General features: G+C 38.2%; 1 protein-coding gene across 3 annotated transcripts in view; it reads right to left on the reverse strand.

The window, feature by feature from the left end:
* Nucleotides 1-15,871, reverse strand: part of LOC122813345 (putative ferric-chelate reductase 1) — a 659,529-nt gene that overhangs the window by 39,435 nt on the left and 604,223 nt on the right. For all 3 annotated transcript variants that reach the window (XM_044085610.1, XM_044085611.1, XM_044085609.1), the window contains one exon: nt 7,835-7,860. In XM_044085610.1, coding sequence (XP_043941545.1) covers nt 7,835-7,860 — 26 coding nt within the window. The remainder of the gene's footprint in view (nt 1-7,834; nt 7,861-15,871) is intronic.

Below are 15,871 nucleotides of genomic sequence, written 5' to 3' on the forward strand. Positions count from 1 at the left end.
ACCACAATCGCAACAATAATTATATATCCTCAGCCCTCTTCTTGGATCTTTCCAAGGCATTCGATATGGTTGATCACCAACTTTTAATCCACACCCTGCAAACATTCTGTTTAGATACTAGAGCCCTTCAATGGTTTCAATCCTACCCGAATGGTCGACAGCAGGCTGTCCTCTGGCAGAACAAACTCTCTAACCTTCTACCTAACACCCTTGGAGTACCACAAGGCTCTATACTAGGGCCCTTGCTGTTCTCCATCTTCATTAATGACCTTTATACTGTCATCCCAAAAGTCAGCTGTATCCAATATGCTGATGACTCTACTCTGATTTGCTCGGCTACATCTCCAATAGAGTTATGGTCAGCTACCCAGACCGCCTTTAACACAATAGAAAACTGGCTTTCTGAATGTCGTCTGATCCTAAATCTCAAAAAAAACTAAAATGCTGTTATTTTCACCAACACGTAGGTCTACCGCTTTCACCTTTACCATAAATTCGAATGATGGCACAATAATCTCCCCTGACCCCTCTACAAAACTATTAGGTGTCATCATAGACAATAATCTAAAATTCGACCTACATGTTAACCAAACTATCAAAACCATCAATAAAAAACTAGGGTCACTTTACAGAATAAAAGCCTTCCTAACCCCTCCAGCTAAAATTGCCATAGCTTGCTCTCACCTTCTTTCAACCCTTCTGTATGCATCCCCTCTACTCTCGAATTTAAACAAGACTGTCCTTAAACTCTCAATTTGCTACAACCACATTGCCAGGTTTGCCACTGGGCTGCCTTTTAGGACACATCATTGCATCAATCTATATCAGCTTGGGTGGCTTGAACTACCCAGCCTAATCCAGTATAACCAACTGATTATGGCCTATAAAATCCTCTATAATCCGGACAATACTCCTGCACTTAAAAATATTATCACCCCCTATAACAATCCTAGACCGCTTTGATCCTCTAACAAGCTACTAATTCAGACTAGCAAAATTAATAACACAGCCAGTGACTCTCTCTTTGCAAACTCTGTAAGTAGATCCTGGAACTCTCTTCCAGCTGATATTACCTTACCTTCCACCTTAGGTCAAATTAAAACTAGACTCAAACAACATTTGTCACTTAACTGGTTATGTCAATGTATCAAGCCTGGCTAACTCTCTCTAGAATGTGTAAAAATCTGTTTACCAGCTTACTGTGTAATTTAATTTAATCCTGACTTACGCTAGGGATTAACTCTAACCTGTGGAACTTGTTTAACTTACTTATGTAATCTCTGTAAATAGTCTGTTTGTAATATGTAATGCTGGTATTATATTATGTAATGCTGTATCTGCTTATATTATGTAATGCTGTATCTGCTTACCCTTGGAGCTTTTCTCCCCGGGCCTCCGCTGAAAATGGACATGCATCCAGTCAGACTATCCCGGTCAACAAATGTAAAATAAATAAATAACAAAAATAAATAAATTTGTAAATATTAATGTAAGCCACAGGCTTGTTCTCTTAAATGTGAAAAGACTGCATTGGATATTGAGATGCCCTTTTGGATAAAAAAATGCCCCAGCATCTTTACAGAGGCTGGTAGATCATATCCTAGCAGGTGGGTTTGCCCTTGCTTACCTAGATGATATTGCCATCTACAGCCATTCCTGGCAAGAGCACCTTCAACATGTCAGGAAGGTGCTGGGCAGATTAAAGAGGGCAGGGTTGACCATTAAGCCGAGCAAATGTCAGGTGGGTATGGCAGAGGTCTCTTACCTGGGACACAGAGTGGGGAATGGTAATATTAGGCCAGAACCTGCCAAAGTGGAAGCCATTCAGGCATAGTCATAGTCAGGCATTTAGGCATGTTACCAAGAAGCAGGTGAGGGCATTCTTAGAAATAGCAGGGTACTGCAGAAACTTCATCCCCAGTTATAGTACCATAGTTGTTCCCCTCACAGACCTGACAAGGAAGAACAGGCCAGATAAGTTAGTGTGTACCCCAGCATGTGAGCAGGCATTCCAGAAGGTTAAAGAGGCTTTGGGAGGACACCCTGTGTTAACCAGTCCAGATTACAGCAAAGAATTTGTTGTGCAGGTGGATGCTTCAAACCATGGGGTGGGGGCTGTACATAGCCAGATTTCTTCAGAGGGAGAAGAGCACCCAGTGGTTTATCTCAGTCATAGGCTCCAACCCAGGGAGGAATGCTATGCAGCTGTAGAAAAGGAATGTCTAGCCATAGTGTGGGCACTGCAGAAACTTCAGCCTTATCTGTGTGGAAGAAAAATCACTGTAGTGACAGATCACAACCCCCTAACATGGTCACACAGAGCCAACCATCAAAATGCCAAGTTGCTAAGATGAAGCCTAGGGTTGCAAGCATATATGTCAGTGCAGTACCACAGTGGGTTTAGCAATGCCAACGCAGATGGGCTCTCAAGACAGGGAATTGGGTAAGGTATACTCAGATAGACCTAACCCTCTCAAGCAATGTTTCCCAAGGGTCACTTGAACAACTAGCTTGAGTTCTCCAGGGGGGGAGATGTGTGAAGATAGATGAAGGCTGCCAGCCTAGCCAGATAGAACTTTGCAGACAATTCTGTCATTTGTAAATATTAATGTAACTCACAGGCTTGTTCTCTTAAATGTGAAAAGACTGCATTGGATATTGAACTGCAAAAATGTAACAGTGCACTCTGCTGTAACAAAGCTGATAAGTCAATTCTTTGATGTCAAAATTCGGAGCCAATATGTCTAGAGGGAGGCATCCTGTCTATTGTTTTAAGACCAGAGTTAATGGCTAGAATTTGCATGTATAAAGATCCTTTATTGCTCTGGTTTCTCTCCAGGTTTAAAGAATGTAAATGTAGTTTCTGTTAGCCTGGGAACACCAGAGAAGTGTGAAGAATGATGTCATGTGAAGCAACTCTGTCATCAATTTAAAGTGAGAGAATCAGAGAGCTCAGAGCATTTTGTCTTAAGGACATCCAACATCACCGGCACTGCTTTGCTCTATATGTAAATTGTTTAGAACTGTGTTTTCTCTTAGATATAGCTAGGAAATAATAAGATTAGACTAGTTTGTTTTCTGTGATGTCAGAACTTTTCTACTGTATTATTTTAAGTATTTCTCTGTGATCACTGAACTCTTGACTAGCACTGTGTAGTAAGAAGTATTTTCTTGTGTTTTTATTATTAAATATTTTTAAACATTTCAACTGTGGCTGTTTTATGTAGAGTTAATTTAATCTCTATAGTACATTACATGTATATAGTGATACTGTACCAAGTCACTCTAATGAGCCTTGACTGTTCAGTCACACTTACCATTTAGATAATAATATTGCACAGTAATAATTGGACACCCTTTCAGAAGGGCCTTTGAGTAACTGATATTAGTGTGTGGTGGCAGCTGGTACTACCTTTTAGACTGGGCAAAAAAGGGATGGAGAGCCTGTGCCAGCCTTTCCCAGGAGTGTCTGTGTGGTTGTATATAACTCATCTCAAAGCGTGTGTGTGCCAGCTACTTGCACAGGGACACGAAGCACTGGTTGGACAGAGAGGGTGCTGGAGGTTTTAGCTTGCCTACTAGGCTGAGATATGGACCTTTTAGCTTTGCAAGTGGGGAGTCTTATTGAGGGGGCTGGAGAGAAAGGGTGAAACCAGCCCCAGATGACTGTGATTGCTGTGTGTGTATTTATTATCCTTTCCCTATATGGATGCCCCTCACTGGTGAGGATTGAGGCTCCTTGACTGCTGGACCAGTGCAAGGGTGTCACACACCTATCTGAGAGGATTACAACATGCCAGTAAAATGGCTAGGTATCTAGGTGTTTAACATATTAGATAAAATGCAGAAGACATGATCTTCTGATAATCCAGCAGCAAAGGTAAGAACGCTACCTGTTGAGGCAGTGACACTAAGTATCATATTTCTGCAAAGGAGACTGCTTTACATTCTAAGATCTGTTATCAACTACACAGCTGCAATGAAGGAGGGATTGCTAAAGTTAACTAACTTGGTGATGGCACCTGTCTACATGACTCCACGATGCATCTCAACTTATCAGACAAAGAGGAAGACCCCAGAATGGCTCTAAAATGGCTTGAAGCTTCATCACAGTACAAGCAAAAAAGTGCCTGAAATCAAGTCACATAACCAGGATATCCAATGTCTTAACTTACTTGCAGCATTCTGCGTAGTAAAATAAAAATAAGCAAAATCAATATTTTTAAGTTATGCATAAGTAAAATAACTCTCTCATTGTCTAAAATGGATAAACCTGTATATAAGACGGTACTATTATAATGGTACATTCTTACAGCACACAAGTTGTTTAATTGAAAAGTAGGACATAAGAGGTCAGCACCCCACTCACAAAGTCCATTACCTGACAAGCTGAATAAGGGGACATAATTAAAGAAAAGTATTTATTTACTTATTAATTTAAATTTGTAACGGGGTAGAACACAGATCACAAATGACCAATTTCAATCTCAGCCTATGAAAGCACGAAAGGTTAACAATAACAGAGACATATTATGAGAGGTTACGTGTACATATAATTATATAATTGTTGAGAATATACAGGAATTATATATAGTAATGTATGCTATTTCTGTAGAGCTATAGAGACAGGTGAGCAGATTTATAAAATGTGCATTGCATTATTGCATACAGTTATATATAAATTAATATATTTTTGAACTGAATTTTTATAGACGGCTGAGACCTAGAGTTTAAATTACTTTAGCAGTGTATTAGTATGACAAGAGTTTTATATACAGAGGGGTTAAAGCAGAGGATACAAAGAAAGTGTCAGCAGGTAGTACTCAATGGCTTAATTAAGCTACATAATTTTAAATATTATCATATTTAGGAGGTGCATTTTCACCTTAGAAAGGACTTTTGGGCAACAGGCTGAAGAAACACTGAAGGAATAGCTTTTTAAGACAATCAAAGTCTTTCTGAAATTCATTGCTCTGTATATTGTACTGTTGAGATAAAAGTAATTGAATATAATGTCCCTTTGGTTCAGACAGATGTAATAACTGGAACTCCCAAAAAAAATACCTTACTAAAATGATACAAGGCGTAAACAACATGTTCTACATAGACCAAGTCAAAGTGCTGTCACTATGGTCAGTATCCTACAGACTGCTAAGAGGTGACCTGTGCCTGGCATACAAGCCATCATTCGACCCATTACTGATGGATTTACTGCACATCAGAAAGTCAAATGGCATCAGAAATGCAGGGTTTAGGGATCTAAACTTCTTCTGCAACAAAAACAGAACAGTTTGGAGGGTCAGTTATATCTCCCAGAGGATTCTTCTGCTCTGTAACAGACTCCCCATCCACATAAAATAGAATTCATCCCTGTCCATATTCAAGAGCAACTTGGTTCTATGGATGGGAAACAGAACATTTTATTCTGGTACCTTGGCTAAAAAAGCCTTTATAATGAAATCAATAATGACAAACAATCAATTAAATAATTAAATACATCAAAAAATTTAAAGAGACCATACATTAGTGAACCACTTGTGAAGACATACTGAACAAAGGGATTCAACATATTAAATGCATATTACAGAAAATTAACTATGTATTTTGCCAAATACATTTCTAAAAATTAATAAAACACATTCAAATAGTAAGATTCATTTCCAAATTTAAAAAATTTAATATGAACCTACTTTCCAAGTTCAATAACTTCTGTAAAAAATTACCAGCATTATAAATATCAGGTTTTGCTAATGCACAAAAAACAAAGAATCCAGAACACCATTATGAACAATATTGAAATGTTCAGAAATTGGACTTTCCATCTTATGATTTCTAATGTCCCCCATGTGTTCCAAAATCCATATCCAACCCACAAGATATACAACCCCACATGATTTACAATCAAATTTATCAGTGACATGATATTTCACACCATTTATACAACTACCAGATAAATTTTTAACTTTAGACCTTTGAAGGCTTTTTTTAGCCGAGGTACCAGAATAAACTTGCTTGAATCCCAGCTCCTGCACTTGGTGGTTTTTTCGTTTATGCTTCAGTCTGGTTTTTCTACAAACAGAACATTTACCCCAGAACTGCCCCCTGTACTGCTAATCGGCAGAGGCAGCTCCTAAATGCTTAATCCCATGCACAGGTCCTCTCAAATTATCTACGGTATAATCCCAGTTATTCTCATTGGGGTAATATATAATTATCAACCATGGGATGGGTAAGGCCAATCTCTGACCAAATTGGATAGGTTAATTTGAATGCAAAAAAAGGAAATTGGCCAGGCTTCAAATGTCTCACAAAGGCAGCTAGCCTAGTACGTACCTAAGAACCTGTGATCCTGTAAAAAATGAAGTTTCTGGAAATGCATTCTGAAATAGTTTTCTTTGATTCAATATTTTGGCAGGGGTAATACACTGTTGCTGCTTTCCTCACTTGTGAGTACAGATCTGGTACAAAATATATTTTATTATTGTCCAAAGTATAGTTCCATTGCATTGGTATAATTTAATATTTTCTTAATGTTTCTGATAGTTTAATATTTTGACACAAGTAATCTATGGAGGTTGACCAATGCCTATTGGTTAGAGGGCATAAGGCTCTATGGTCCTTTCCATCAAATAGTTTGAGATACGATCTGAAGGAGTGACAGTTTGTCACTGAATATTCAGAACAAAGTTGTCAAATCCTGAATATTCAAAACAACATGGTTAAATCTTTTAGTATACTTTTGATAATAATTTTCATTCTTTAGCTTGCTTCCAGAAATCTGATACTTTCTCTTGAAGCTGAGAAGTTTCCATCTTTAATGCAGCAATGATGGAAGTATTTGCCTCTTCTTGATCTAACAGTATGCTCATTTCCATCACCACTTTATGTCTGCTAAGTCTTGCAGCTTTTGAACATTACAGTTTATAGGTAACATATCTTCCGTGAGTTCTTTTAACACAATGCAATTGTGCATAAATATGAAATAAATAAAGGTTTTGCAGGGTATTATTTTCATATATGACATATCAGAAGGACATTTGCTCTGGAAGTCCTTGATATTAAACAAGTCCCATTTTCTTAGATTTATTAAGATTTTCAGGAATCTTCAGGAAATCTTTTGATGTTCTTATACTGCCAATACTTGGTTTCTGTAGTGTCCTTAAAAGTGACAGTTTTGATCTCTGCATCTTTTAGAGGTTGAAGGTGTAGTATTTTGGCATATAAGTTGCCTATTCTAAAAATATACATAATTTAGAGGAATTTCTGACAACATTATGGGTGAGATTCAATAACACCTACCCTAAGTGTACTTGATCTGTATTCAAGAACATCCCTACTATTTTGTTTGCTTTCTAGTCACTCAGAAAGATTATATCATTAAGTATACATGTAGTCTACACTTTGTGGTAACCTTTATGAATCCCCCTCAGTATTTAAAGCTGCAAGAAAATCAGTAGGAAAACTAAAAGTGTGAGGAAGAAGGTGTGAGTTATGCGTGTGTTGTCTGTAGGCATTTATGATTCTCAGGGTATGTCTAAAAAGCTGGGGAAACTTTCACCTATTTGGCAAGAATGCCCCAGCATTAAAAACATTGTTTATCTTGAGGAGGCCATACTGGCAGGAATAGTCATACTTTAATATTTATGAACTCCTGAGTCCAGCACTGCAGTAGCATGTTTGAAACATTTTACTCACTAGATATCAAACTATGCATTCTTACTTGCAAGATACCTTTTAACAGGTATCCAATTAAGTGCAAAATGGGTTTGAAGGAAACACAGTAATTTTATTTCTTAATTGGAGAAACTGATACAGAAAATAAATCATCCCTTACCGTGTTCTCTGGTTCTTGATAAATTTCTGTGAAAAAAAAAATAGCCATATTAACATACGCTTCATTTTAACCACAATAGTTACTTTAATTTAAACTGTATAGCTTAGAATGAAATTGAACTGCATCACATCTGTTGTACTTTGTTAAAATAGGTTTAAATTAAAGTGAGTGAATATGTGGAAAACTGGATCGGAAATGTTCTTTAAGGTGGTACCACTGGGATTTGCTGAGAAATACATACGGCAAGGTATATTATGAATTGTACATTATCACAGAATAAGAGATTTCTACTACCAATATTTGTGAACATTTTGCTGTGTGTTCCTGGTCTACTGCAAAGGTAACAGATCTATGAAAAAAATAGCAAAGTCATTAACATGATCTTTAGACAGCAAAACCAAATTATCTAATGATAAAATTAAATATATACCATAAAAGTAGTTTTGTAGAGTGGCTTCCCCTTCATCCACTTATGTGGAACTTTGTCTCCATCCTCTCATTTAAAAACACCAGTTCCTCAGTTACACAACTACAAAAAAGTAGCAAACACAGCAGGAATGGAAAATGTACCCACTTGCCATCTGTAGCATTCCAGTGTAGAAACTACATAGCCATACTGTACCTGTATTTCAGAAACTAAGTATCCAACACAAACTGTCCACAGCTGCACAGCCAGTTCCTAATATCCCGCAATGATAAAAGGACTACTTAATTGCAGCAATCAAATGTAAACACTGATACTGTTTTTAGAGCATGTCAGTGCTTGCAGTCCAGTATTATCGAAATGAGCAACAAAGGACATATGACAACATGCTTCCAAGGAAACAAGTTATTGCAACAAAGTTATAGAATAGCATATTTAGATAAATACACAAAATATGAATTCAATTGTGAGCAATTACAATTGCTCTACACAAAAAAGTTAGAGTTTTCATAATAAATAATTCCTGTAGTGTTCAGATAGGAAGACAATACAAAATATTAATCATGATAGTGGTAGTGCTGTGGTAGCATTGTCGTCTCACAGTAAGACGTTGTCCTGTTCGATTCTCAGCTAGAGCGTCTTCTGTGTGCAGACATGCGTGAATAGGTGTACCTTCGTTGAAGGTTGTGCATCAGTGCCGGCAACTCGGCACGTAAAAAATCTACTGCCAGTCATTAGTGGAACAGAGTTCCACTGTGGCGACCCCTAACCGGGAAAAGCCGAAAGACACAACAACAAATTAGCACAATATGAAGACACTCTATATTCACATTTAAGTAAAACAGCACAACATGAAGACACACTATAGTCACATTTAAGTAAAACATTACTGAGATTAAAGGAGGAAAGGATGGCTTCAAACATTTCCCAAATGAAATTATATCCAAACAAGTTAACTATGGATCTATTTACTTTACAGTTTATTTATAAGTTTATCTGGTATATTCTGAGTAACTGCTACATACATATACCAACTTATGTCATCTAAGCACATTTCAGATTTGCTCAAATATAGCAGCTTGAATTGTCAGTTGCTCATATCACATTAGCTTGTATGTGAGTGTCCAATATTATATCCACCTGTAACAAAGAATGAGACAAGTTTTATACTGCCCGTCAATGATCACAGTTTGTCTGAGATGCAGCAACCTTGGAGTGAAAATAGTAATGTAGAGGAATGTAAACAGCGCCAGGTGGGCTTATCCCCAACAAAAATACTTATGTTCTTTCTTCTTTCATTTTTCCTTTTTTTGCAGTCTGCAGGACTGTCTCAATGGCTCTCCTTCTTGCATCCAATTAACCCTGTCATTCCTCACTGGGACAACGGCCTTCTGGCCCATTCATTCCTCAATGAAGGCAAGAATTAGGAGTTAGGGAGCAGACCAGTTTCAGGTCATGTGGACTGTCTCATCTCCTCCTCAGAGACAACCTTGCAAACTTCACTATATCTGACTTGGGAGGTGGATGCATAACCTTCCAACCATGTGGCGCACCTCTGACAGCCTAGGCACACTGGCTATTTATGCCATAGCCCTACATCTTCACTCTTGCAGGTGACACCGAAGCAGTGAGCCAGTACCCCCTCTTCTCCCAGAATAGGCGAGTTGTCATAGCCACTCACTCCCATCCTCCCCTTCCCCGTCTCTTTGAATACAGGTTGGCTCAGGTGCAGTCAGGTTTCTAGCATGCTACAACATGAAATTGGGCTAAAATGCTTATTTTTTTGTGCTTTGTTTGCTGTGATTATGATAAACCCAAACACTACCTAACACCTACAATTTAAATGTAAATGAACTCCTCATAAATGAAGTTTTGTGACTAACCTTTAATGATACAAACTTAGCTAAATTGAGCAGGAAGTGTGTTATTGTCTACATAATTTTATTGCTTTGCGATTTACCTGAGATGTTTTTCATTTTTTTAAACTTATCCAGATTATTAAAATTGTATGGCTTCCCTTTGGTCTCAGTCAAATACAGAAAGATTGTATAAAAGTAAATAAAATGAAAATATATACATTGTCCATATAATATTATTTTAATATTCATCTGTTGTCTTTGCTTTTTAAATATGCTCCAAATATTAAACATCATTCACATGCAATATTTAAAAACTAAGCAGGGCTAGCCTTGGAGATTTAAGGCCTTATGTAGGATTAGTGCAGTCAGACCTTCAGAAGGATCAAGAGACTCATGTGGCCTCCAGCAGATAATGCCATTAGATTTCCCAGAAAGATGACTAATATGAATGATGGGTGCCCCTCAGATGGATTATCAGACATATGGCTTCCACAGACAAATTACTAAACTCATGGGGCCCATCTGTTGACTGACCCTTAACCTTAATACCCAATTCCTGCCCTGTACTCACAATCTGAATTTACCTTTTAGAATGTTCTTGGATCTACATGTCATGTGCTTGCTTATAAGTTAAGCAACATAGAATGATTTCCCTACTTCCTTAGACACATGTTGGTCGAAAGCAAGATTACTATCTACATACATACTGAAATCCCTGATTATTGATTCTACTCTAAGGGGTGTGTTATCAATGAAGTAATTACCTGGGGTGCTTGACTTCCCAAATGGCACTATTATGCATTTCCTGGCATTGAATTTGAAGCTGTTGCATTGATACCAGTCATTTATCTATGTTAGTCCTTCCTGTAGGATGCTAGTGTCTTAGGCGGGTTCTATGACTGCTCCTAGTTTTTAATCTTCTGCCAACCTGGTCAGCCAGAGGCCCTTGACATTGGCCTTGACTTCTGAGAAGATGACAAAAAGAAGCAGTCCTAGAACAGAGCCATGAAGACTCTGCTAATGACCAGCCTATCCTAACTTCCTGTGTCTTATCAGAGAGCCACCTGGCTATCCAGCATGTAACATAGGGGTTTATGCCTATATCCATGAGTTTGTTTATAATGCCCTAGTGGGGTACTGTATAAAATGCCTTAATCAAATCAAGGTAGGCATTATGTTTTGCCTCATCCAATGCCTTGGTAACCTTCTCAAAGAAGTCCACCAGAATGAGTAGGCACGATCTACCCTTGAAAAAAACAAACTGCGGTGAGTCCAATATTTAAAAGTTTTTCATGTCCTTATTAATCATTTCCATGATAATTATTTCCATAATAATTCTTTCACTGCTAGCTCTATGCATTTTTCTAAATTGTTGAAAAATTCCTTGGTGAACCTTTTTACTTAATTAAGGTCTGAGGAAGTGCAGTCATAACTGAATTCTGACATTTTGTCCTGTAGTAGGTTAAGGTTGACATGTCTGTAATCCTTAAATTCAGTGGGGTTTGCTGTAGGAGCTTTTTAGAGCTTAAAGGTGATGGTTACAATTTTATGATCAGACATTGTTGGGGAAAGAGATAGCAGAGGAGTGCCACAAGTGACATCATATTTGTAAGAATGAGGTCAAGAGTGCTATGCCCCTTAGTAGGTTTATTTACCAGATGCTTAAGGGAAATTTTTTTTTTATTGAGTCTAGGAATTTTTGGAGATATCCCAAATAGGAGGTATAGGTGTCCCAGTTTATTGAAAGGTGCTTAAAGTCACTCAAAAATAAGGACTTTTAACTAGGATTAATCATCAACTAACAGCTTGTTACAGAGCACCATGTAAGTGCTCTGTAACAAGCTGTTAGTTGATGATTAATCCTAGTTAAGAGTGATTTATAGTTTAATGAGTTTAGTTTGAGAGTTCCTATGGATCTCCCTGGAGGAAATGTGTTCACTGATAAATATGGACTATATACTTCACCACTGTTGTCACTGGACCTGAAAGCACGAAAAGTGCAAAATCATGGCATAGAGGGGAGTGCTCTCTTTATATATAAACCAAGCTTCGGTAACTATGCAGACACAGCTGTTTTCCAAAGTGCTTAACGATCGGGCAACCTATTGTTTAGACATTTTGGCATTAAGGAGACCCATCTTAATGTACTCTGATTTTGGGACTGATAAGTTAGTTACATAAAGGCACTAGGTGGTAGCAAAGGTTTTAGCCAAAATGCATGAGAGGTGCAGTTCATTATTAGCGAAGCAATCTGGAATGTCAAGCATCTTGTCTCATGCTGATGTATACTGTAGCTCCCTGGAGTAATATCAGCTATTTCACAGATTATCAATGACATTTATCTTTTTTTTTTTATCTAGGCATCATTTGAGATGAAAGAAAGATTCCACTCAGGACTAGTGTCTTATCTGCATGTATAAAGTGTCAGGAAAGGTTTGACATGCCTCTTTGCATATCCTTCAGGGTTGTCTGTCTCAGGTTATTCACTCCCATATGTGCCACTACCAAATCACAGTCATATTCATTAAGATGTAGCATCCTTAGTGCCCTTGTAATGTCAGAGATCCTGGCACATGAGAGAACTCCCTGTAATGTCAGCGATCTTGGCACATGACAGACAACTACCTGTAAACCTCTCCTTGTCATCTAATAGAGTAAGATAGGACAAAGTTTCCTCTGAATTAGATTCTTAGGCTTGAGAATCAGAAAAAGAAAAAGCCCTGTCTCTGTCCATATCAGAATCCTCTGACAAATCTTCCTGGGGAATATATTGACCTTATTATTCTTGTGGCATATACTTCTGCTCTCCAGAATAGAAAGCCTGCAATAAACTCCTGAATATGGTAAGAAACTCATCCTTATGAACAAAGAAAATGCCTTTAGATGAGCAATGTCTAACTTTTTATTTCTTTTTTTTTCTAGGGACATCTCTGGAAGGAAACCAACTAAATGATGGCACTTCATCTCAGACAAGAGGTCTGTTTCCTTGGCCCATTCTGAGAAGAACTCATGGAGTAAATCACAGATTCAAAGATGATGGTTCTCCCATGGCTGGATTGGACACTGGCACAGAGGATGTGGCTAACCCTTAGTCCATGTTGGAAGAAGAGACTACACCAGATGAACTGGAGAAACCAATGAATGGTCTAAGGATCAACAAATGGCCACTGCAGAATTACCCACCAGAAGCTGGGGCACTGTCCAAGTCCATGGTGTAGAGAAGGGCTCCTATTCTGTTGTTTGTTTTCTTTTTAGGTACGCAAAAAATACCAACAGCATGACCAGTGTAAGAATCCATGCTGTAGTTGAGGAAGAAGCCTGATTGTCAGTAAGCCATACTCAGTAAAATTTGTCGGGAGGTAAGTTGTCAGTCAAGTGTTCATAAGCAGTACACACACACACACACACACACACACACAAACTTCCTCACACATCCCCTAAAAATGCAAAAGTAAAAGTACAAGCAGAACAAAGCAGTACTGAAACCCTGTCAGAACTCCAAGTCTCTTTTAAAGAAAGTGCACTGAAAAACAAGAAATGAACGCCAAGAGCAGTAAAATAAATAAGACAAGTTGACCAGAAATGTACACAACCACCAAAACACTCAAACAGGATTTGAAGTATATAAAACCACTTCACAATCTTTAAATCATTTCACTTCTGTTAAACGGTCTGAAAAGCAGTACATTTTTTTCATAAAAAAGCAGCTCTAGTATTCAATGATAGGGCCAGTGCTTAAAATAACTGTTTCTGACAAGATATTAATAAAACTGTTGAAATACATCAAAAAATACTTAGTGGCAATATTTTCTGTGTGGAAAGGTTCCCCTATGGGGGGGGGGGGGGTTATCTGCCAGAAATGAAGTCTATAACCAATTACTGCTCCATGAAGCCTCAGAGCTGCTTTCCCTTGAGGCAGCAAGAAATTGCTGAAGTCGTCTACTCTCTGAATGCTAATTTCTTTCCAAGGGGCTATCCAATCTGCATTCAGAGTATAGGTGTAGGTAGGAGCAGGAGCTTTTTGAAGACTTAACGGTTGTATCCCCGGGCAGGATAAAATCACAATAGCTGAAGGCTACTGCAGCAGTGAGAATCATGACTATCTTCAGTAATTGTATGGATAAAGTAAGAGTTTATTACAATATGGGCAGCACTGCAGTATGACAATGCATGGTGCACAGAACTATATGTTTTCTACTTTGGTTTCAGCTGAACAAAATTCTACTACAGAACAACACTGTTGCTACTGACATATGAATGTCAGTCATAAATAGACTAGCCACTTGAAGGGCCAGTAGGTAAAATACTCACTAAATGGTACATTCTATCAAGCTGTTCATAAAAGAAGCAAAGAGTATTAAAACAGGTAGTGCTAGCACTGTGTGTTAAAAATCACTTGAGGAAAGATATAGAATGAATAGGTCCAAAATTACCTATATGCAGTGGAAACAAAGTAAAAGCACATTAACAGTTTCATTAACTTACTTTTAAATACATATACATGGCAACTAGCTTTGTATATGGATGAACAGAGCCACACAATCTAGAGGTTTTAGGCTTAAACAGCAGTCCAGGTGCTGGAGAAACACCAGAAGAAGAAGAGTGATAAGACTTAGGGGTAAGAGAACTTACTGGGGCACCAACACTTTTCCCAATCTCTGGAGGAGATCAAAGACCAGAGGGAGGCATCTGTGTACATTTCACTCATGGAAGTGGATATATGCCCACCCTTTGGGCAGCTGCAAGGATATATGAGATATGCATGGAGAAATGCCAGGACTAAATGATGATCACTGATGATCTATTAATGATGATATCACTGCAGGTGCTCAAGTCTTTTCCTGATGGGAGCAAGTAAGACATAGGGCTGCCATCCCTGTGCAGTGAATGGGTGAAAAGGGCGACTGGGGTGTGATAAACTTGTCAGAAGTGGGGCCAGCAGCACAAGTAAATAAATATTTACAGGAACAGTAGTAGTGAAGTGGCTATTTTTTGGGGATAGGACACACACACACACACACACACACACACACACACACACACACACACACACACACACGCCTAGCACAAGTAAATAAATATTTACAGGAAGAGTAGTGGTGAAGTTGCTATTTTTTGGGGATAGGACAAAGAAGCACACACACACACACACACACACACACACACACACACACACACACACACACACACACACACAGCAATTAGTTTACAGACTGTCTACACATAACTCTTAACGAGTAAGGAGGCATGCTGTGCATATATGTCTGACAGCAGCAAGTTGAGATATGTTACTTTGGCATTTTGCTCATTCTCTTTAACCCCAATTCCACATAGGGAGTATTCATTAAGTATTATCCAAGTGGCTGTTCTATCACTTGCAGTTTGCTACAAGAGTCACAGGTGCCTACAAAAAATATACTAGGGAAAGAATGTGTAAGAAAAACATATACCTATTTACCCTACTAATTTTTAAGTCTGCTTAACAAAGGAAATGAGTATGTCTACATACAAAGGTACTATCAGCCCAAAACGGAAAATCAATTACAGTCTACATTTTCCTGGGTGGAAATGGAGATAGAAAAGCTTCTACCCCAACTGCATGTGACAATGGACAACCCATCACAGCTGCAACTACAATAAGGTAACAGCATTGCCCATGACAGCACTGTATTTTATTAGTTCCATTTTCACATAAATCTAGCCATTATCAGCAGTGAACTAATTTAGATTTGTAGTCAGAAAAGAGCAAAAAAA

This window comes from Protopterus annectens, chromosome 10.part0, assembly GCF_019279795.1.
Source record: "Protopterus annectens isolate FY-2018-M chromosome 10.part0, PAN1.0, whole genome shotgun sequence".
In the NCBI taxonomy this organism is placed as follows: Eukaryota; Metazoa; Chordata; order Ceratodontiformes; family Protopteridae; genus Protopterus; species Protopterus annectens.